The sequence below is a fragment of the Phacochoerus africanus genome, chromosome 1, assembly GCF_016906955.1.
Source record: "Phacochoerus africanus isolate WHEZ1 chromosome 1, ROS_Pafr_v1, whole genome shotgun sequence".
In the NCBI taxonomy this organism is placed as follows: Eukaryota; Metazoa; Chordata; class Mammalia; order Artiodactyla; family Suidae; genus Phacochoerus; species Phacochoerus africanus.
This window is the reverse complement of record NC_062544.1, coordinates 276124386-276145425: the sequence shown is the minus strand read 5'-3', so window position 1 is coordinate 276145425 and position 21040 is coordinate 276124386. Positions and strand designations below refer to the sequence as shown.

The following is a 21040-nucleotide window of genomic DNA, read 5'->3' as shown; positions in this document are numbered from 1 at the left end:
TGCCGACTGAAGAAAGAATGATTCTGTCCCACTCCCACCCCTAATTCCTGGTACTATCTAGAAGGATGAACCAGCAGCAGCTGCCCAAAGTACCCCAAACCAGAATAACATGATTATCTACAACCATAGAAGCACACACACCATTAAAAAAAAAAGAGAATAATTACTGATACATCCCTTCCTTAAATGCATTCTTTAAGAATTTGATCATGACCTCTGATGTCTGCCTTGTGGTTTCCACTAAAGAATCCACAGCCTTCCCTCTCTACCAGGACGTGGACGGGGGACGTGGGCCTGGAGACTGAAGCCGGACATGACATGACCATACTCTGCTTTACTGCAGCGAGTGTGCCTATGGACAAATTCATTCTGTGAGTGCATTCGGGGGCGCACCAATAAGAAGGAATTCTATGTAGACTTCTTTGATAAAGAATCTTGAGACACGAGGAATAGCTCACCTGGAAAATTGGATTTATCTACATTGAGATTTTCATGGATCAGGTTTGCTTTGACGAAAATATTTATTTATTTATTATTTAATTATTTATTTATTTTTGAGGGTACACCCGTGGCATTTGGAAGTTCCCAGGCCAGGGATTGAACCCAAGCTGCAACTGCAGCAACGCAGGATCCATTAACTCATTGTGCCTGGCTCCAGATTGAACCCGCAACTCCACAGCAAACTGAGCCATTCTCAGTGCCACAGCGGGAACTCTTGAGTGAACTATATAATCATAAGTATATGCAGAGAGAGAGGGACAGAGAGGGACAGTGTGAGGAAACCATTCTGTCACCTTTCAGCATCTAGGAAAGGCCATACCTGCAGGGTGGTGGGCGCCATACAGGTTAGGCGGTCTTCCGACTGGGAGGCAGGCTGCTGTGTGCTACACATTTGGTAATCTTGCCCATAAAATGCCGACTGGACGCTGATGGTGGAATGCCGAGGGCACTGCAGATTCAAGTGGCCCCCATCACAGGCATAGGCGGTGTGGTTTTGCAGGAGTTTGGTGAGGTAACCTGGAAAATATTCAGCTGGGTTACAAGAGGCCCAGGAACGCACCCCTCCTTCCTGGATTTCAGCACAGGAGGACGTGGGCTCCCCCGGGAGGAAGGGCGGTCTGTGAGGAAGACGGGGGCGGGCGGGGGGTGGGGTTTGCTCAGCTGCTGCCCGGAGAGGACCCTGGACAGCCCAGAGCCTGGGGCGGTGGGAGCGGGTGCCAGCTTTTCCATCTGAGATGGCCCCTCGTAAGGCTCCGGGAGCACCTTCCCACCAGGAAGCACAAAGGGACTGGCCAGGAGCCAACTGGCCCTGAAGCATCTCTCTAAAGCAGGAAAAAATTATGAGTGGATGTCCCTTGGGCATATGGAGGCCTGTCCTGGGGAGACTCGGGTTCTCTCATCTCCCACTAAGGGGGCCAGGCCTTCCTGGAACAAGGGGAGGCCGTTTTATTTCAGGAACTCGCTCCTTGGCCTGCCTCAGTCCTGGAGGAGAAAACGAGGTGGGCCCTTTGCCCTTGATAAGCGCCTTCTCTGAAGGGAGGGGAAGGGGCAGGTGGTCGTGCCCTGTTATGGGTTGAATGGTGCCCCTTCCCCAAGTTCAAGTGCACCCAGAATTTCAGAACGTGACCTTGTTTGGAACTAGGCTTGCTGGAGATGTAATCAGTTAAGAAGAGGTCACACTGGAGTGAGAGAGGCCCTCAACGCTGCATGACTGGTGTCCTGATGAGACGAGATGGGGAGAGAGACGGCCACGTCAAGACCAGAGTGATGCTTCCGCGAGAACACCAAGCAACGACTGTCTGGAGCAACCAGAGCCGGAAGAAGTAGGGAAAGAGGCCCCCTTGGAAACTCTCAAGGCACCCTGGCCCCAACGACACCTTTTCTTTCTAGGGCCACACCTGCAGGATATGAAAGTTCCTAGGCTAGGGATCGAATTGGAGCTACAGCTGGCAGTCTACACCACAGCCACAGCAACGCCAGATCCTTAACCGACTGAGCCAGGCCAGGGATCTAACCTGCATCCTCATGGATACTAGTTAGGTTCATAACCTGCTGAGCCACAATGGGAACTCCCCTGCCCACACCCTGATCTCAGACTTCCGGTCTCCAAAACTGTGAGAGGATACATCTCTATTGGTTTTGATCACCCACGTATGTGGTTATTTGTTACAGCAGCTCTGGCAAACTCATACGGGCTCCGGATCCCAGCGTCCCCGGGATCTCCAGCAGGCTGGGGGGAGAAGGCCTTGGGCTCTGAGGGGCTGGCCGGCACTGGAGGCCTGGCCTGTTTCTCAGAAAGGAGGAAGGAAGGTTGATCTGAAATGTAGATTCCTTTCCTCCTTCTCACACCTCATAAGGTCAATCGCAAGGCAGCTGGGAGGGAAGCCAGGGACTTTCTGGCGAGGTGCGTGGGAGATGGTTTGGCAGCCCTCGGCCTCTGATGGGGGCGCGGGGGGAAGGGGGCGTGGAGGAAGGCACTCTAGAAGTCCCGGATTCCCACCCAGACTGGTGGTGCTGAGCTCTTCCTGCTTAGGTGTTTGGTTTTTTTGTTTGTTTTTTGTTTTTGTCTTTTTGCCATTTCTTGGGCCGCTCCCTCGGCATATGGAGGTTCCCAGGCTAGGGGTCCAATCGGAGCTGTAGCCACTGGCCTACACCACAGCCACAGCATCGCAGGTTCTGAGCTGCGTCTGCGACCTACACCGCAGCTCAAGGCAACACCAGATCCTTAACCCACTGAGCAAGGCCAGGGATCGAACCCGTGACCTCATGGTCCCTAGTCGGATTCATTAACCACTGAGCCACGACAGGAACTCCTTCCTGCTTAGGTTTCAAAATCCTCTCCAAACCATAATGTTCTGCAAAAGGTCCCCAGTGCAGCCTCCCGGGCTTCCCTGACAGTTACAGAAAAGGGACTCTATGCTCTGCCAGAGGGTGGTCACACCTGCCAATCCACGCATGCCCATCTGAGGATGGAGACTGGGTATCCTCGCCAGCACACTTCATCCAGACGGGTGGCCTCGCACTGCAACTCCTTTTTTTTTGGTCTTCCCACCCTTGAAAACCATCATAAGCATAGCCAAGAAATCAGCTACCCCAAGTTAACTTGACTTAGAGCAGTAAAGTCTAGCTTGAGCAGCAAAGTTGCCATCAGGCAGCAGGCATATGAGCCAGGTCCTGCTTTTTGGAATGTTGTCACTCACAAGGTGCATCCCACAGACACTGAGAGGGACTGGGCCTCCAGGGGTCCAGGGGCCCCAGGTCAGTGTCATCGTGTAGGACACAGGCAGGCCCGGATAAAGCCATGATGTGTGTAAGTCCCAGCCTTCTTCGTAGAATCTCAGCATCCTGTTATGAACCATACAGGGGACTCAGGGTGGTACTGATGCTGCCCCTAGGCCAGCCCCACCCTGAAGTTTCCCCAGCTGGTACCCCCATCCTTGGGTCTCTTTAGCTCTGTCACTAAAACTTTCTTGTTCCTCACCCCATTATGCATTACAGAGGAGCAGCTGATGAAATGTTCGAGTAATTCTGGGACCACGCCTTCGGCTTAGGGCTTATGATCTGTTCAAAAGGCCGTGCGGTAGTTCCCACTGTGGCTCAACGGATTATGAACCCAATTGGTACCCATGAGGATGCAGGTTCGATCCCTGGCCTCGATCAATGGGTTACGGATCCGGTGTTGCCATGAGCTATGGTGTAGGTCACAGACATGGCTCGGATCTGGTGTTTCCATGGCTGTGGCGTAGGCTGGCAGCTGTAGCTTCGACTCAACCCCTAGCCTGGGAATTTCCATGCGATGCACCTGCAGCCCTAAAAAGAAAGAAAGAAAAAAAGAAAGAAAAAAGGCTGTGCATTACTGTAGGCAATGCACGAAGGTAATGATAAGGCCCCCGAGGCAGGTGGAGCCACAAGACAGAAGGGGCCTGGGTCCCAGATTCATGGAGGGCACCACCACCTGCTCCACAGACTGTTCCACGAGTGTGAAAGGAACTTCTGTGTTCGGGCCATCACCTTTGTTCACCCTCTTTTCCATGTAGTCTGTCCCCAGAAAATGAACTTGATCTCCATGGAACCATGTACACCAAAAACACAGTACGATGCAGTGCAGTGGTCCAAGCCCGCCAGCATCCCATCTGCATATTCTGAGAGTGATATTCTAAAGGCAGATGCTGAACGCCCAGAACTAACTCCAGGTCTTTGGGGCCCTTCTGTACTTTGAGGGGAGAGGGGAGGCCCCCTCCCAGTCTATCAGTCCTAACAGGACACAAGTACAAAGAAGAGATTTCAGCAGGAGAACTTGCTGTAGATTCAGCCCAATTCCTTCTTTGAAGACCTGTGCCTATATATCCCATAATGGAATATTCTTCGGCACTAAAATGAAATGAGCTATGAAGCCCCCAAAGACATGGGGGAACTTAAATGCATATGACCGAGTGAGAGAAGCCAGTTGGAAAAGACTCCATGCCATGGGATTCCAACTATATGTCCAGGAAAGGCAAAGCTATGGAGACTCTGCTCATGGCCAGCCTGAGTGGTTGTCAGAGATTCAGGGGGAGACAGGGATGAATAGGTGGGGCACAGAGGAATCTGAGGGCAATGAAACCACTCTTCCTGATCCCATCATGGGGAACACATGTCCTTATGCATTTTTAAAAAACCTGTAGAATGTTCACTGTTAAGAGTGAATCCTAGTGTAAACTACGGACTCTGGGTGATACTTAGGGGTCAAAGTTGGTTCACTGATTGTAACAAATGCACCATTGGTGTGGGGTGTCCACAGTGGGGGTGGCTCTGCCAGTGTGGGGGCGGGGGTGTATGGGAAACTCTGAACTTTCTGCTCCATTTCGCTGTGAACCTAAAACTTCTCCCTTTATTTCTCTCTCTCTCTTTTCTTTTTACAGCTGCCCCTGTGGCATATGGAAGTTCCTGGGCTAGGGGTCAGATTGGAGCTGTAGCTGCCAGCCTACGTCACAGCCACAGAAACACTGGGTCTGAGCCGCATCTGTGACCTATGCCCCAGCTTTTGGCAACGCCGGATCCTTAACCCACTGAGCGAGGCCGGAGATGGAATCTGCATCCTCAGGGAGACAACACTGGGTTTTTAATCCACCCGGTCACACTGGGAACTCCTAAAACTTCTCTTAAAAAGATACTCTAATTCAGGGTTCCTTGGTGGCAGGTTAAGGATCTGGCATCACTGCGGTGGCCTAGGTTCAATCCCTGGCCTGGGAACTTCTGCATGCCACAGGCTTGGCCAAAAAAAAAAAAAAGTCCATTTAAAGAGAAAAAAACCCAAAAAACATAAAACCACCCATGCCTCCCCAGAATAATGCTACCTGGGGGAAGAGAGGGGTTAGTGACAGAAAGGGGACAGGATATGGGGTGCATGTGAGCTGACAAAGCTCTGCCTTTCTCTCTCTCTCTCTTTGTTTTTGTTTTTGTTTTTTTGGTTTTCTTGCCTTTTCTGGGGTTGCTCCCGTGGCATATTGAGGTTCCCAGGCTAGGGGTCCAATTGGAACCCTAGCCAGAGTCACAGCAGGCCTATGCCAGAGTCACAGAAACACAGGATCTGAGCCGCGTCTGCAACCCACACCACAGCTCACGGCAACGCCAGATCCTTAACCCACTGAGCAAGGCCAGGGATCGAACCCGCAACCTCATGGTTCCTAGTCGGATTCATTAACCACTGAGCCACGACAGGAACTCCCAAAGATCTGTTTCTTGACCTGAAGGGTGGGGTATGTGTTTTACTTTCACTGTGAAAGTTCACCCAGTTACACACTTGGGATCTGTGTACTTTTTTTGTGGGTAGCTAAATAAAAATGTTTGTTTAAAAAGCCTGTGCCTGCAAAGTTTTGTGACCAAGACTTTATACCAATAAAGTCTAGACAGTGTGGAGCCTGTGGCTGATTTACACAGCAAAGGGTCATGAACACCGTCTACAGCAGGTGACCCCACCTGCACGTGGCCCTCCTCCGCAGTGACAGCAGGAAGCACATGTGAGGATGGGCCACCGGCCTTCCCACCTTGTGGTCTCCACAGGTGCCCACCCAGACCCCATTCTGAATGACATACTGTGTCAGAAGCTGCTAAGAGGTCAAGAAGAAGAACAATTAGAACTGCCTGTTGCTGCGAGTTCCTGTCGTGACGCAGAGGGTTACAAACCTGACTCGGAACCATGAGGTTTCGGGTTCGATCCCTGGTCTCACTCAGTGGGTTAAGGATCCGGTGTTGCCGTGAGCTGTGGTGTAGGTCGCAGACACGGCTCGGATCCTGCATGGCTGCGGCTGTGGTGTAGACCGGCAGCTGTAGCTTCTGATTCCACCCTTCACCTGGGAACTTCCATGTGCCGCAGGTACAGCCCTTAAAAAAAAAAAAAAAAGAATTACCCACTGCTGTTAGCAACATGGGGGGCACCGAGGCCCCTTGGCGAGGCATCTGGGATGGTGAGGGGGAAACAGAAGCCTGTTTAGAAAAGGTCAAAAAGTCAGAGGAAATTAAGGAAAATCTAAGATGGGTCACGTGGTAGACAGAATAACAGCCCCTCCGTGCCCAGAACCTTTGAATAGGTTACTTTACATTATAAAAGGGAGTTGGGGAGTTCCCGTCCTGGTTCAGTGGTTAACGAACCGGACTAAGAACCATGGGGATGCTGGTTCAATCCCTGGCCTTGCTCAGTGGGTTAAGGATCCGGTGTTGCCGTGAGCTGTGGTGTAGGTCGAAGACGCAGCTCAGATCCCGAGTTGCTGTGGCTGTGGTGTAGGCCAGTGGCTACAGCTCCGATTGGACCCCTAGCCTGGAAACCTCCATATGCCGCAGGTGTGGCCCTAGAAAAGACAAAACAAAGGGGGGGGGCTTTGCCACAAGGACTGAGTAAAGATCTCAAGCTGGTGAGATGCTCCTGGGTGATCTGGGAGGGAACCAATCTGATCACAAGGTCCTTACAAGAGGGAGACAAGAAGGTCAGAAGAAGAAAATGTGGCAACAGAACCAGAGGTTGGAATGGGGGAGCTGGGAGCCAAACACGTAGGCGGTTTCTAGAAACTGGACAAGGCAAAGAAACAGATTGTACCCTGATGCCTCCAGAAGGAATGCAGCCCTGCCAACACCTTAATGTTAGACGTTGACTTTGAGAACCCTAAGAAAACAAGCCTGTGTTGTTTCAAGCCACTAAGTGTGTGATAATTTGTCACAAGCAGCCGTGGGAAACTAGTAGTTTGTACAGGTAACCCTTGCAATAGCTTGCTGAAGATGAGGAAAGAAATAAGATTATTGATTAAGAATTGATGTCCAGGGAAAGATTTTGAAATAATTACGATTGTTTAAAAGTGGGGAGAGGTCTATGCATATTTGTTTGTGTGTGTATAAATATATATACACATGAGCCCTAGGTTATATTAAATTCTATTTCTTTCTTTTTGTTTTTTGTTTTTTTCAGGGCCATACCCACAGCACATGGAGGTTCCCAGGCTAGGGGTCAGATCGGAGCTATAGCTGCTGGCCTATGCCACAACCACAGCAACACCAGATCCAAGCCACATCTGTGACCTACACCACAGCTCTGTCTCCTTAACCCATTGGGCGAGGCCAGGGATCGAACCTGCATCCTCATGGGTTCATTTCTCCTGAACCACAATGGGAATTCCTATTAAATTCTATTTCTTACTGTGGGTTAAGGTCAAACAAATTTGAAAGTGGGTGCTAGCAAGAGAGAGTTGAAATGATGGACTGTAGGCTCCAAGCTCAGTACAGGGAAACAAAGGAGCACAGGAGAGGCCCAAGGAACAGAGGCCCTGCTGAGACCCAGCAAGGCCAGACTGGGGACAGTCAATGACACCAGCAACCTTGTGCCCAGACATTGCTTGAATGGATTCCTAGATGGAGCAGCTTCGGATGATGGAAATGCCCGTGGAAGAAGGTGTAAGAGGTCAATGGAAGAAAAGGTTATTGGAAATGAGGATGCCAGGAGCCAAGAAGATGCCTTCTGGACTAGGCCCCTCCCAAGATGAAGGTAGGAACAGGCAAGAGGAAGAGCCTACTGCCAAGGTTGACCTTGAACAAAGGGCAGATGACAGATGATCCAGCTCCCAGTCTAAAGCCCCTTCCAGTGTGCTCTCTGGCTTCCCCAATGAGCCCACTCACTCTTCCCATGTGTTGGGGACAGTCAACCCATTATATTGTTGTCTTAGTTCATTCAGGCTATCACGACACACCACAGACAAGGTGGCTTATAAACAATGGAAATTCATTTCTCACAAGTCTGGGGGTTGGAAGTCCAAGATCGAGACACCAGTATGGTCACATTCTGGTGAGATCCCTCTTCCTAGTTCAGAGCTGGCCTCTTCTCACTGTGTCCTCATGCGGTAGAAGGGGAAGGAAAGTCTGTGGGGTCGCTCTCTCTCTCTCTCTTTTTTTTTTTTTTGTCTTTGTGCCATTTCTTGGGCCGCTCTTGCGGCATATGGAGGTTCCCAACCTAGGGGTTCAGTCGGAGCTATAGCCGCCGGCCTATGCCTGAGCCACAGCAATGAGGGATCCAAGCCGCGTCTACAACCTACACCACAACTCACCAAGACGCCAGATCCTTAACCCACTGAGCAAGGCCAGGGACCAAACCCGCAACCTCATGGTTCCTAGTTAGATTCGTTTCCACTGAGCCAAGCCGGCTGCGAATGCTTGCTCTTTTTTTTCTGAAGCCAGAAGGCCTCCACAAAAGTCCAAGTTTCCCAAGGACTGATGTTGGCCTGAGTTACTCCAAGTGCAAAATACAAGTACATCAGGCCCGGACCCCACATCCTTGCCCTCCGGTCCCCTAATCACCAGGGGCCAATTTCACAACCTGACTTCTGGAAAGAGAATGGGATTCAATTGTGTTATCATCGCTAGCCACCCACCCCCATTTTTTTTTTTTTTAAGAAAGCAGCACCCTCCAGTCAGTTAATGCTTTAGATAAGAGACTACACCCTTTTATTCACAAATACTTAAAGGTGTTTCTACTTGTTTGAAGTTCTTTCCAGAAAAGGGTATTTTTTTTTTCTTTTGTGTTTGTGAGTGTGTTTCAAAAGTTTGGCTAAAGCACGAGGAAAGGGCAGCCCACGGGGCTTTAGAGCAATGAGTCAATGCATCTACGGATGCAGGAAAAAACCCCACAATGGATAAAGGGCTCATGACTGGGCACCACACACCCAAGAGCATTTAGATCAAAAAGTGAATTTAGACTTTAAGTCCCTTCTCTAGTCCCAGGTTTGGCAGGAAAGAGCTGATGCTAGAGGTTGATAATGAAGACAACTAGAGCCATCAGACTATTTCTTAGAGATTTGAGAGGGCATTGCAAGTGACCTGGGCGATGAAGGGAACTGTGCTGCTCTTAAATGATGTGCTCAGACCCCAATACAGACCAGAGGAGGACAGAGGTAACATGAGCATCTACACAGGGCAGACACACATGGGAGGAGCAGGTTTTCCAGGCCTCCGGATAATATAGTGGACCCATGGAAAGTTCTGGCCAATGGAGAGAGGGCAGAAGTGATGCTTGTCACTTGCACATCTGTCCCTCGAGACCCCCGTGTGATCCTCTACTCACTCTCTCTCCCCATCTGCTGTCACATGTGGGAGAGCGACACAACACGGACAAACTCTGAGGACGCAGGAGATGGTGGAAGCACAAGATGGAAGGAACCTGGGTCCCTGAATGACCACATGGAGCACAGCCTCTCTGCCTGTCCAATTCCACTGGACCAGGGCATGGGCAAGAGCTAATGCGTTATCTTGATTATCCTACCAAGATTTGGGAGTTGCTGGTTTCAGCAGCTGGCCTACTCTGACTAATACTCTGGCATTCTGTCAACTAGTACTTGTGTTGGTAGGAAGCAGGTAGGTCTTTGAGTACAAGAACTTTCACCAAACACATCTCACTGGTCTGTGACTGTGTTCTGACACCATCCCAGGTGACCTTCAGTCTCCTTGGGGGAAATCATTTCTTTGAGCTAAGACCTTGCTACTGAAAGGCTACCATTGAAGTCAGTAAAATTACTAAAGAGATAAAAGGGATTAGGAGTGTCATTAATTAGCCTACTAGTCACCACCCTTCACAATGCCACTTTTTTTTTTTTTTTGCCAACCCCTAGACACATGAAGTTCCCAGGCCAGGGATCAAACCCGAGCTAGAGCTTCAACCTACACCACAGCTGCAGCAACCCACTGGACTGGGCTGGGGATTGAACCAGAGTCTCCACGGAGACAAGTAGGATCATTAATCCACAGTGGGAACTCCTGCCACTGACGTCAAAACACTGCATTAGTTTAAGTGGGAAGCAGAGACTGAGTGAGCTTTTATGGAATGCCCACAGGCAGGGAGGTTTCCATGTGCGGATGTGTGTGAGAGAGGGGATATGACCAGGCAGACTGGGTGGTTCTCCAATGAGTGTGGCCCTGGAAAAGAAGCGCTAAAGCACAGAGGTGGAGGCCACAGCTGTCATGCAGGGAATTCAGGCTTTGCAATCCCTCAGATCACTTGCTTATTCAGGCACGTTAACTGTAACTCCTTTAGATCTCAGTTTGCTCATCTGTAAAATAGGAGACATACCTACGTTACAGGGTTGACAGGCAGGTGATGAGAAACAGCACAAGGAGAGCACCTTACACAGCGGCTGGGCATGTCAGTTTCATTCCCTGAGGACCGCATGGGGGTGCTAGGTGGAAAAGAGATGGGGAGTTCAATCTCTAGGGAAGAGGGAGCCCCTCAAACAGGCAAGGACAAGTAGCCCTGAATCCACTGGTTCCTGGCTTAGCCTTCATTTGGATTTAGGACTCAGACATCCGGGAAAAGAGTAAATGACGTTTGCTTTCATATTCTATAAAACCGCCCTAAGGACACGCTCATATTCATGGCGGGGATTATACCATTAATCATTTGTGCTTCTTGAAAAGAACCAGCTGAGTGCTAATCTGGCTAACTTTGCTGGCTTCTGATATGTTACTTTTTTTTTTTCTTTTGCGGGGGTGGGGGGGTGCCCCCCCAACAAGGCATGTGGGAGTTCCCAGGCCAGAGATTGAACTGGTGCCTCAGAAGCGACCTAAGCCACCTCAGGGACGATACTGGATCCTTAACCTGCTGAGCTACCAGGAAACTCCTGAGATGTTACTTTTACACCTACAAATTCGGGAAAATCCAATCTGACCACTTTTTTCTCAACAAACTCAAGCTATTCTCTTTGACAATAAAGCTGCTTGATTTTCTTTCTTTTCTTCTTTTCTTTTTTCCTTTTTAGGGCCAAATCTGCAGCCCATGGAAGTTCCCAGACTAGGGGTGGAATGGGAGCTGCAGCTGCCAGTCTACACCACAGCCACAGCAAGGTGGGATCCGAGCTGTGTCTGAGACCTACACCACAGCTCACAGCAACGCCAGATCCTTTAACCCACTGATTGAGGCCAGGGATCAAACCCACATCCACATGGATACTAATCTGGTTCATTGCTGCTGAACCACAACGGTCATTCCCAAAATACTATTTCTAAAGGCACAAAAACTGCAAAATGTTCCATGCTTTCCATAGTTTCAAGAGCATTTAAAGGAACCCCAAAGTGTATGGGATTAAAATACTCCCCAATTTCTTTTGGGGGGGGGATACCCGCAGTATATGGAGGTTCCCAGGTTAGGGATGGAATTGGAGCTGTTGCCACCAGCCTATGCCACAGCCATAGCCACAATGGATCCGTCTGTAACCTACACCACAGCTCATGGCAAGGCCAGATCCTTAACCCACTGAGCAAGGCCAGGGATCGAACCCATGTTCTCATGGATGCTAGTCGGGTTCGTTAACCACTGAGCCATGATGGGGACTCCTACTCTCCAATTTCTGATCCATAATAATGGAAAAAATTAACCCTGGAAGTTGGCTGCTAACATTTGACAACTAAAGGAACAGCTCCCAGTTCTCTCTGTGACGTTTCCGCCTTGAGGAATGAATGCTTTTCTTCTTCCATGTGGCACCAGGCACCGTTTCCCACTTCCCGTGGCTTCGAGTTCTTGTATTTAACCCTGGTTTCTGACGATCACTTATTCAATGGTCTCTTGCCTTGTTAGTGTTTTGTCCCAACATCCCCCTCTTTTCTCTTTCTGCACACCAACCCTCTGATTTTTTGTTTTGTCTTTTTGTCTTTTTAGGGCCACACCCATGGCATCTGGCGGTTCCCAGACTAGAGGTCGAATCCGAGTTGCCTCTGCGACCTACACCACAGCTCACGGCAACACCAGATCCTTAACCCACTGAGCAAGGCCAGGGATCGAACCCGCAACCTCGTGGTTCCTGGTCAGATTCGTTAACCACTGCGCCACTACCTACCTGACCTTATAATTCTTCCCATCGGCTCCAATTTCTTGTTTCTCAAAAAGGCCACACATACTCCCACCTTAGGATCTTTGCTTCATCTGTTTTCTTTTCTAGAAAGCTTCTCCCTCCAAATATTTGCTTTCTCCCTCCCCTCTACCCTTTCATCCTGCCCGTTGTTCAAATGTAACCTTATCAGACAGGCTTTTCGGAGCTGCTCTGAGAAACATGCCCTTCCTGCCCCACTATCCCCGATTCTGCTAATTCACTACATGCAGATGCGCTGTCACTTTCTCCCGCTCCTGAATGTGAACAGGGATACTGTTTTATTTATTGCTCTAATTCCAGAAGCTAGAAAGAGTCTGACATATAGAAGGAAAGCAATGAATAATGTGGGGTTTTTCATTTGTTGGTTTTGTTTCTTTTTTCCTTTTTACAGCCACGTCTGAGGCATGTGGAAGTTCCCAGACTGGGGGTCAAATCAGAATGTAGCTGGCAGCCTACACCACAGAAACAGCTACACAGGATCCGAGCCGTGTCTGCAACCTACACCACACTCAGGGCAGCACTCAACCTGCTGAGTGAGCCAGGGATGGAACCTGTGTCCTCATGGATACTAGAGGGCTTCGTTAACCGCTGAGCCACCAGTCGGGTTCATTAACCACTGAGCCACAACAAGAACTTCTGTTTGTGGTTTTTGTGGCTACATCCACGGCATGTAGAAGTTCCCGGGCTAGAGATTGAATCTGAGCTGCATCAGTGACAACGCCAAGTCCTTAACTTGCTGGACCACCAGGAAACTCCTGGCAATGAATAGTTTTTAAGTGCGTGAACAAGACCAGCAGAGCAAGAACAGGCTAGAGATGAATGGCTGAGCAGTAGATTCTTTTTATGGCCACATCTGCAGCATATAGACATGCCCAGGCCAGGGGTTGAATTGGAGCTGCAGCTGCAGCCTACCCCACTGTCATGGCAACACCGGATCTGAGCTACATCTGCAACCTAAGCTTGTGGCAACTTGGGATCCCACTGAATGAGGCCAGGGAGCAAACCTGCATTCTCACAGAGATAACTTTGGGTCCTTAACCCCCTGAGTCACAAGGGGAACTCAGATTCTGATCAATCCTCACAGCACCACCATTGTCCAGTACTTAGAGATCTTGCTGGTAATTGCACTGTCCATTTTTGGGGCCACTCCCACAGCAAGGGGAAGTTCCTAGACCAGGGATCGAACCTGCACTACAGCAGCACCCTGAGCCACAGCAGTGACAGCACCAGATTTCCAACCCACTGCAGCACCAGGGAACGCTGTAAACCTCCTATCTTCCTAGTGCCTCCACACCCCCATGAATGGGCTGTGAGCATCCTGCACAGACCATCAGCTTCACTCGTGTGATAAGCCTGGTCCCTGCCCTGGGCTCCCCTGACTGTGAAGCGGTGACATTCCAACACACCAATACAACTCCTCATGACTTTGCAGTGTGTGCCACTCTGTCTGCCAGTGAAGGCACCTGCCCGTGGGTCCTCTCTCTCTCTCTCAGCACCCCCACCTGCGTGGCTGAGCCACCCCCTGGGTGCTTCGCCCATATGGAGCCCTGCATGGCTTGCTGTGTCTCCCTCCTGTGGGACCTGTGAGTGTAATGGATCCTTCAATTCCATTCGCCTGAGTGCAATTTCCATGTTAGCATGATCTTTCAAGAGCCCCCAAAGAGGATTTTCTGCACCATTTATAGCACAGGAATGTATGTATACACATATATACATATATTATATACATGCATATTTCTATACTCCAATAATACATATATGTATATTTATATACAGAGAAAAAGAGAAATAGAGAAAGATATGAATTATCTGATTATAAACTATTCTCAATACACTGGACTGAGCTTGAATTACAATTGTGTGATTACCCTCACCATTTTATCTTTTCATTTCATTTCATTTCATTTTTTTGCTTTTTAGGACCACACCCACCGCATATGGAAGTTGCCAGGCTAGGGGCTGAAATGGAACTGCAGCTCCCGGCCTACACCACAGCCACAGCAACTCCAGATCCAAGCTGTGCCTGTGACCTACACCACAGCTCATGGCAACACCGGATCCTTAACCCACTGAGCGAGGTCAGGGATCGAACCTGAGTTTTCATGGTTACTAGCTGGATTAGTTTCTGCTGCACCTTCACCATTTTATTTTGAACAGTCTGATGGGTGCTCCTTTGAGCTCTTCCTTCCTCCCTCCCTCCTTTTCTTTCTTTTTAAGGCCTCACCTGTGGCATATGGAAGTTCCCAGGCTAGGGGTTCAGTCAGACCTGCCGCTGCCAGCCTACACCACAGCCACAACAACACGAGATCCAAGCCACATCTATGACCTATACTGCAGCCTGCAGCAACACTGAGGGGGGCCAGGGATTGAGCCCACAGCCTCATGGTCACTAGCTGGGTTCATTACCACTGAGCCACAATGGGAACTCCTCCTTTGAGCTTTTTCAACCAAAGAGTTCACATCTTATAAAAATGAACACCTTATTCGGTAATCAGGTACCCATCCCAGAAAGTGGTCAAACCAACAACATCTGGATTAGATTCATTGAAAAGTAAGTGGATCGATCTGCATTTACCCAAATACCCAAGACATTCACACTGAACACATTTTCTTTTCTTTGGGATGCAGAGTATCCTCCTAAACCACAGAGCCACTTGGCGATGAAGGCAGGAGGGAGGTGCATTTGATAACTTCATGCGACTTTTTAGCAGCACTTAAAACTCTAGATATGAAATCTACACTTGATCTTTTCTGCTTGGCACTGGCCAAATTAGTGGCTCTGGCCCCCTTGACAACAAAAGGCTCTCAGAAACACTCAGGAAAGCCGAGCAACCAGAGGGCTCAACACGGCCCAACACACGGATGTGGGGGCAGACAGGTGCCTGCCTCCCAACTGCCCCCGAAACAGCCTTTCGACTCCAGATGGTTTAGTTCACGGCGGGCCACCCTTAGCCGTGTAGGATGATCAAGGCAGCGGTGATGCCGCTCAAGGCAGAAATGAAGACTTAAGGGCACGCATTTGGTGCTTGATTCAATTCATTGGAAAATCATGTAGTGCTTTCACTACTCTTAATAATAAAAATTTTTCTTTTAGCTTTCCAAGATGATGACTGGTGAGCAACACTGTAAACCTAAAAAAAAAAAAAGCTACTGGGGAGGTGAAAATGATTGGATTTGGGGGCAGGGCACATTTCCTGTACTTTTTTTTTTTTTTTTATCTTTTTGCCATTTCTTGGGCCGCTCCCGCGGCATATGGAGATTCCCAGGCTAGGGGTCCAATTGGAGCCATAGCCGCTGGCCTACGCCAGAGCCACAGCAACTCGGGATCCGAGCCGCGTCTGCAACCTACACCACAGCTCAAGGCAACACCAGATCCTTAACCCACTGAGCAAGGCCAGGGATCGAACCCGTGACCTCATGGTTCCTAGTCGGATTTGTCAACCACTGCGCCACGATGGGAACTCTCATTTCCTGTACTTTTGACTAAACATGTTCTGTTGCCTAAGCAGGTAGCAAAATCAGAGCAGGGAAGTTTCTCAAACTTGCCACAGCTGTGACCTTCCCATGCAAGTGGCTACACTTAGGGAACAGGCCAGGTGACAGACTGTATCTGTGACAGCCCCCCTCGTTGGTCTAACAGAGGGTTTGGGGGCAGGTCTCCCCCTTCTTCGGTTTCGCCTTCGACTTAGGGGAGGTAGCAGCATTTTTTCCTTTGCATTCTGCAGAAACAGGAAAGGCTGGCAAATATAGAGAAATACAGCCGCCTGCCTGGTAATCATGCTGGCCTGGCCTCCGTCTTATATTCACTGTTAATTGAACCCCTGGCACGCCTGCCCCCGGGCCTGGTGTAAACCTTCTCCAGTGGGCTCGGCTTCCCTCAAGGGCCCCCTGGGGCCCAGGCTTTCTTCCTTCTCCTACATGCTCTGTTTTTTTGTTTTTGCTTTTCAGGGCCGCACTTGCAGCATACGGAAATTCCCAGGCTAGGGATCGAATCAGAACTGTAGCTGCCCGCCTAGGCCACAGCCCCACCAACGTGGGATCCGAGACGCATCTGTGACCCACACCACAGCTCACAGCAATGCCAGATCCCCAGAAAACTGAGCAAGGCCAGGGATCGAACCTGCATCCTCGTGGATGCTAGTTGGATGCGCTTCCACTGGCCACAGCAGGAGCTCCTCCCAGGCTCTCTTTGCCTACTCTTCCATTCTCCTTTTTGGCTGAGAACCTGTTACTTCTGATGGCCCTCAGCTTACACCTGCTATTCTGAGGCTGTTGCTTTCTTTTATACACAACCGTTGGGGTGACAGCTGAGTGATCACATCCCATTATGTCTGCTTTATTCACTACCACGCTGGAGTCTTTTTCCACGGACAGGCTGCTGGCCAGCTTCTGGATGATTAACCGGAGGAAAATCCGACCCTGGTTCGTTGGTATATACAGCTGCCTGTCATGATTCACAGATTGCTTTTTTTTTTTTGCAAACTCACCTACTCACTAATATCTATTTGCAACCGCAACATCAATTCTCCTGGGACTTTCTCAGCCATTCTCAGAAAAATTCGAGTCTTCTAACTTGCATGGTTCCAGCTGGAATGGACCCCCTGCCTGCTGGTTTCGGCTTGCACACATAAACACCTGTCCTTTTCAGGGTCTAGCTGGCGCAATGCTTTTCTCATTTCTGTGCTTTATGCTGGTGATTTTGCTGTGTCAAACAGCCCCTAGCGTGGTGGTGTTTGTCACATGTCCCTAAGCACAAGAAGCTGGGATGAGCCTTACTGAGAAAATGCATGTGTTAGAGTGGCTGCATCTAGGCACAAATCACAGTGCTGCTGGCAATGAGGTCAGCATTAGCGAATCAGCAATGCATATTAAATAAGATGTCTTGAAACACAAACATGCATAAAACCAGGTTTGTATTCCCCTGGGAACGATGGCTCAGGATTTGCTATTTCAATGCCGTACAGCAGGGTTTTATAGCACATACCACCTCGAATAATGAGAACCCACTGTATTTCTTTCCTTTTTTTTTTTTTTTTGGCCATGCCCATGGCATGCGGAAGTTCCTGGGCCAGGGATCAAATCAGCACCACGGCAGCAACCTGGGTCACAGCAGCAACAACACTGGATCCTTAACCTGCTGAGCCACCAGGGAACACCCCAGTGTATTTCCTTTTTTTTTCTTTTTGCCTTTTCTAGGGCCACTCCTTTCTAGGGCCGCTCCCTCGGCATATGAAGGTTCCCAGGCTAGGGGTCGAATCGGAGCTGTAGCCACCCGCCTCCACCAGAGCCACAGCAATGCAGGATACAAGCCATGTCTGCAACCTACACCGCACCTCACGGCCACGCCGGATCCTTAACCCACTGAGCAAGGGCAGGGATTGAACCCACAACTTCATGGTTCCTAGTCGGATTCATCAACCACTGAGCCATGATGGGAACTCCACACCCCAGTGTCTTTCTTTATTAGAGCTAGAGTGAGATAAATACAGCCACGGTAAGATATAATTGACTATATAATTGACTCTCTCTCTATATATAATGCGGGTTCGAACCTGCATCCTCATGGATACTAGTCAGATTTGTTTCTGCTGAGCCATGATGGGAATTCTCACTCATTCCTCTTTTATAAAATTTTCAACCTTAATACAAGGCTTTCCAGAAGTTCCCATTGTGGCACAGAGGAAGCAAATTTAACTAGTATCCATGAGGATGAGGGTTTGATCCCTGGCCTCGCTCAGTGGGTTGGGGATCCAGCATTGCCATGAGCTGTGGTGTAGGCCGGTGACTACAGCTCCAATTGGACCCCTAGCCTGGGAACATCCATATGCCACAGGTGTGGCCCTAAAAAGCAAAATAATAATAATAATAATAATAATCCATGCAAGAAGTTCCCGTCATGGCTCAATGGGTTACAAACCCAACTAGTATCCATGAAGATGCAGGTTTGATCCCTGGCCTTGCTCAGTGGGTTAAGGGTCTGGTGTGGCTGTGAGCTGTGGCGTAAGTTGCTGACACATCTCAGATCCCATGTTATTGTGGCTGTGGTATAGGCTGGCAGCTGCAGCTCCGATTCTTCCCCTAGCCTGGGAACTGCCATATGCCACAGTCTAAAAAAAAAGAAAAAAAGAATCCATGCTAATAATTCAAAGTCTCGTTTTTTAAAAAACTTAAAAATTATTGAAGAGCCAATAAAAAAAAAATGACAAGAAAAGGTATGTTAGGGCCTTTAATAGCTCTTTCCTCTGCATTTTTGAACAAGGGGCTCCTATTTTTATTCTGCACTGGGGCCTGGAAGTGACACAGCTGGTCCAGGCTGAAATGACAGTGACATAGCCCTAGAGTCAGTGGGGCTGGGTGAGGGGGACGAGGGCACAGGGACAAGGGAGACCTGGGGAGGCCTCCCAGATTTTGAACGGGCAGTGCCATCCTCTTGGGAAATCTGACATTAAGAGCAGGGTCTGTGATTCTGTTCTGCTGCGTGTCTGGAGTTAGAAGCTCCACAAGGGGCCTCGGAGGAGAGAAACCAGCAAGTGATCCAAGCACAGGTGACAGCTGAAACCTGAGAGAACGGTTCATGGGACACCTGTGGGCGGGGACACCGGGGGATGCAGATGTTTACGAGATGGGACCACAAAGACAGCCCCCGAGAGGAGACAGAGAGGGAGGGAGGCCAGAAGGCAAGAAAAGGCACAGGGTGGAGTTCCTGTCATGGTGCAGGGATTAGCAAATCTGACTAGGAACCATGAGGTAGCAGGTTCGATCCCTGGCCTTGCTCAGTGGGTTAAGGATCCAGCATTGCCATGAGCTGTGGTGTAGGCTGCAGACGCGGCTCGGATCCGGAGTTGCTGTGGCTCTGGCGTAGGCCGGCGGCTACAGCTCCGATTAGACCCTTAACCTGGGAACCTCCATAAGCCGCGGGAGCAGCCCAAGAAATGGCAAAAAGACAAAAAAAAAAAAATAGGCACAGGGTGGCTGTGGGAGGAGAGGTGAGAAATATGATGACAGCCGGAGGCAGATATTAGGGGGTTGGGTAAAGAAGGGTTTCATCAGCTCGGGGGACCTTGAACAAACTACCCGATCCCTCTGGACCCAAGACAGCCATCCATAAACTGAAGACGATAATAATGCACTTATCTTAGGGGACCGCTGTCAAGGGTAAATGAGCAGAGTGCTCAGAAATCTGCTCTATTAACTTCCTGTGGCTTCTGTAACAAGATGCCACAAACCGGGTGGCTTAGAAGAACAGAACTGTACTGGCTCCCTGGCCTGGAGGCCGGAAGTCCCAAATCAAGGTTATCAACAGGGCAGGCTCCCTCTGACGTCTCTAGAGAAGGATCTATTGCCAGGCCTTTCCCCCAGCTTCTGGTTGCTCCTTGGCTTGTGGCAGCATAATTGTAATCATTGTATGGCATTCTCCCCATGTGTCTAACTCTGTCCTAATTTCCCCTTTTGATAAGGACACCAGTCATACTGGGTTAGAGGCCATTGTAATAACCTCCCCTTAACTTGACTTTTTTTTTTTTTTGCTTTTTAGGGTTGCACCTTTGGCATATGGAGGTTTCCAGCCTATGTCACAGCCACAGCAACTTGGGATCTGAGCCAATTCTGTGACCTACACCACAGCTCACAGCAATGCCAGATCCTTAATCCACTGAGCGAGGCCAGGGATGGAACGCACACCCCCATGGATACTAGTTGTAGATTCGTTTGCACCGCGCCCCAACGGGAACTCCTAACTTGACTACTTCTGTAAAGACAATCTCCAAATCAGGTCCCAGGTACCGGGTGAAACCTCCAGCGTATCTTTTTGTGGGAGACCTCAGGAGTCAAGTCTATATAAATGTTCATCTTTCTTATTATCATCTCCATTCGTTGTTGTTTGGTTCCAAGATATGAGGAAGTGACTGAGGGACAACGTGAGTTTGGGGAACTTCCATTTGTTGTGGCCACTATCTCCATGACTACGTGATGTTTCTCCAACAGCCCAGGTGAAGGTAAATATATGAAGTAAGGAGCAGGAACAAAGCAAAGGGAATGACACATTCTGATAATGAGCCAAAGACAATCATGAGCAGAAATACCGACAGCCGTGCCCCAAGGAAACCGCTCGCTCCTCAGGGGTCCTGGGGAGGCTTGGGGCACCAGATGGACAGAAGTAAACACCATCCCCTGCCCCCCCTCTGCCAATGCCCTGTTCCCTACATACACACAGAAGGAAACCCAAGTTTTGATCATTTATAAAACAAAGAATAGGTTTATACGTGGAGTAAGAAGGTCTTCCGAGCCAGAAGCAAACAGTTGACCTTCTAGCATTCTCTGCAGTGGCAAGAACCACATCTGATGTAGAGATAAGCAATAGATAATAAACAGGTTGAGTTACCAGAAGTATCAAGCTGGTCATCATCTTAAAAGCAACAATGTCTGGGGCTAAAGTGAAGCCATCAATCCCAAAGGAAAAGCAGATGGAGCTGCAAGGTGCTCCAAAGCTTAGAAAGAGCGTTGACCTGTGACAGATGGAGCATTGAAAAGGAACATTTTAGTCCTCACCAAAGCCCCAGGTGAGCAGCGTCTCTCTTCCTTGATGCTCTTCCTCATCCTAAGCCCCTTCCGGAACAAATGCTCCCCTGTCACTTCATCCCAACAGCAGGAGCAACACTGGGGATGCC

General features: G+C 49.4%; 1 protein-coding gene across 3 annotated transcripts in view; it reads right to left on the bottom strand.

The window, feature by feature from the left end:
- The window catches only part of EVA1C (eva-1 homolog C), a 103709-nt gene that overhangs the window by 63101 nt on the left and 19568 nt on the right, over window positions 1-21040 (bottom strand). For all 3 annotated transcript variants that reach the window (XM_047795485.1, XM_047795502.1, XM_047795494.1), the window contains exon 2: window positions 821-1017. In XM_047795485.1, coding sequence (XP_047651441.1) covers window positions 821-1017 — 197 coding nt within the window. The remainder of the gene's footprint in view (window positions 1-820; window positions 1018-21040) is intronic.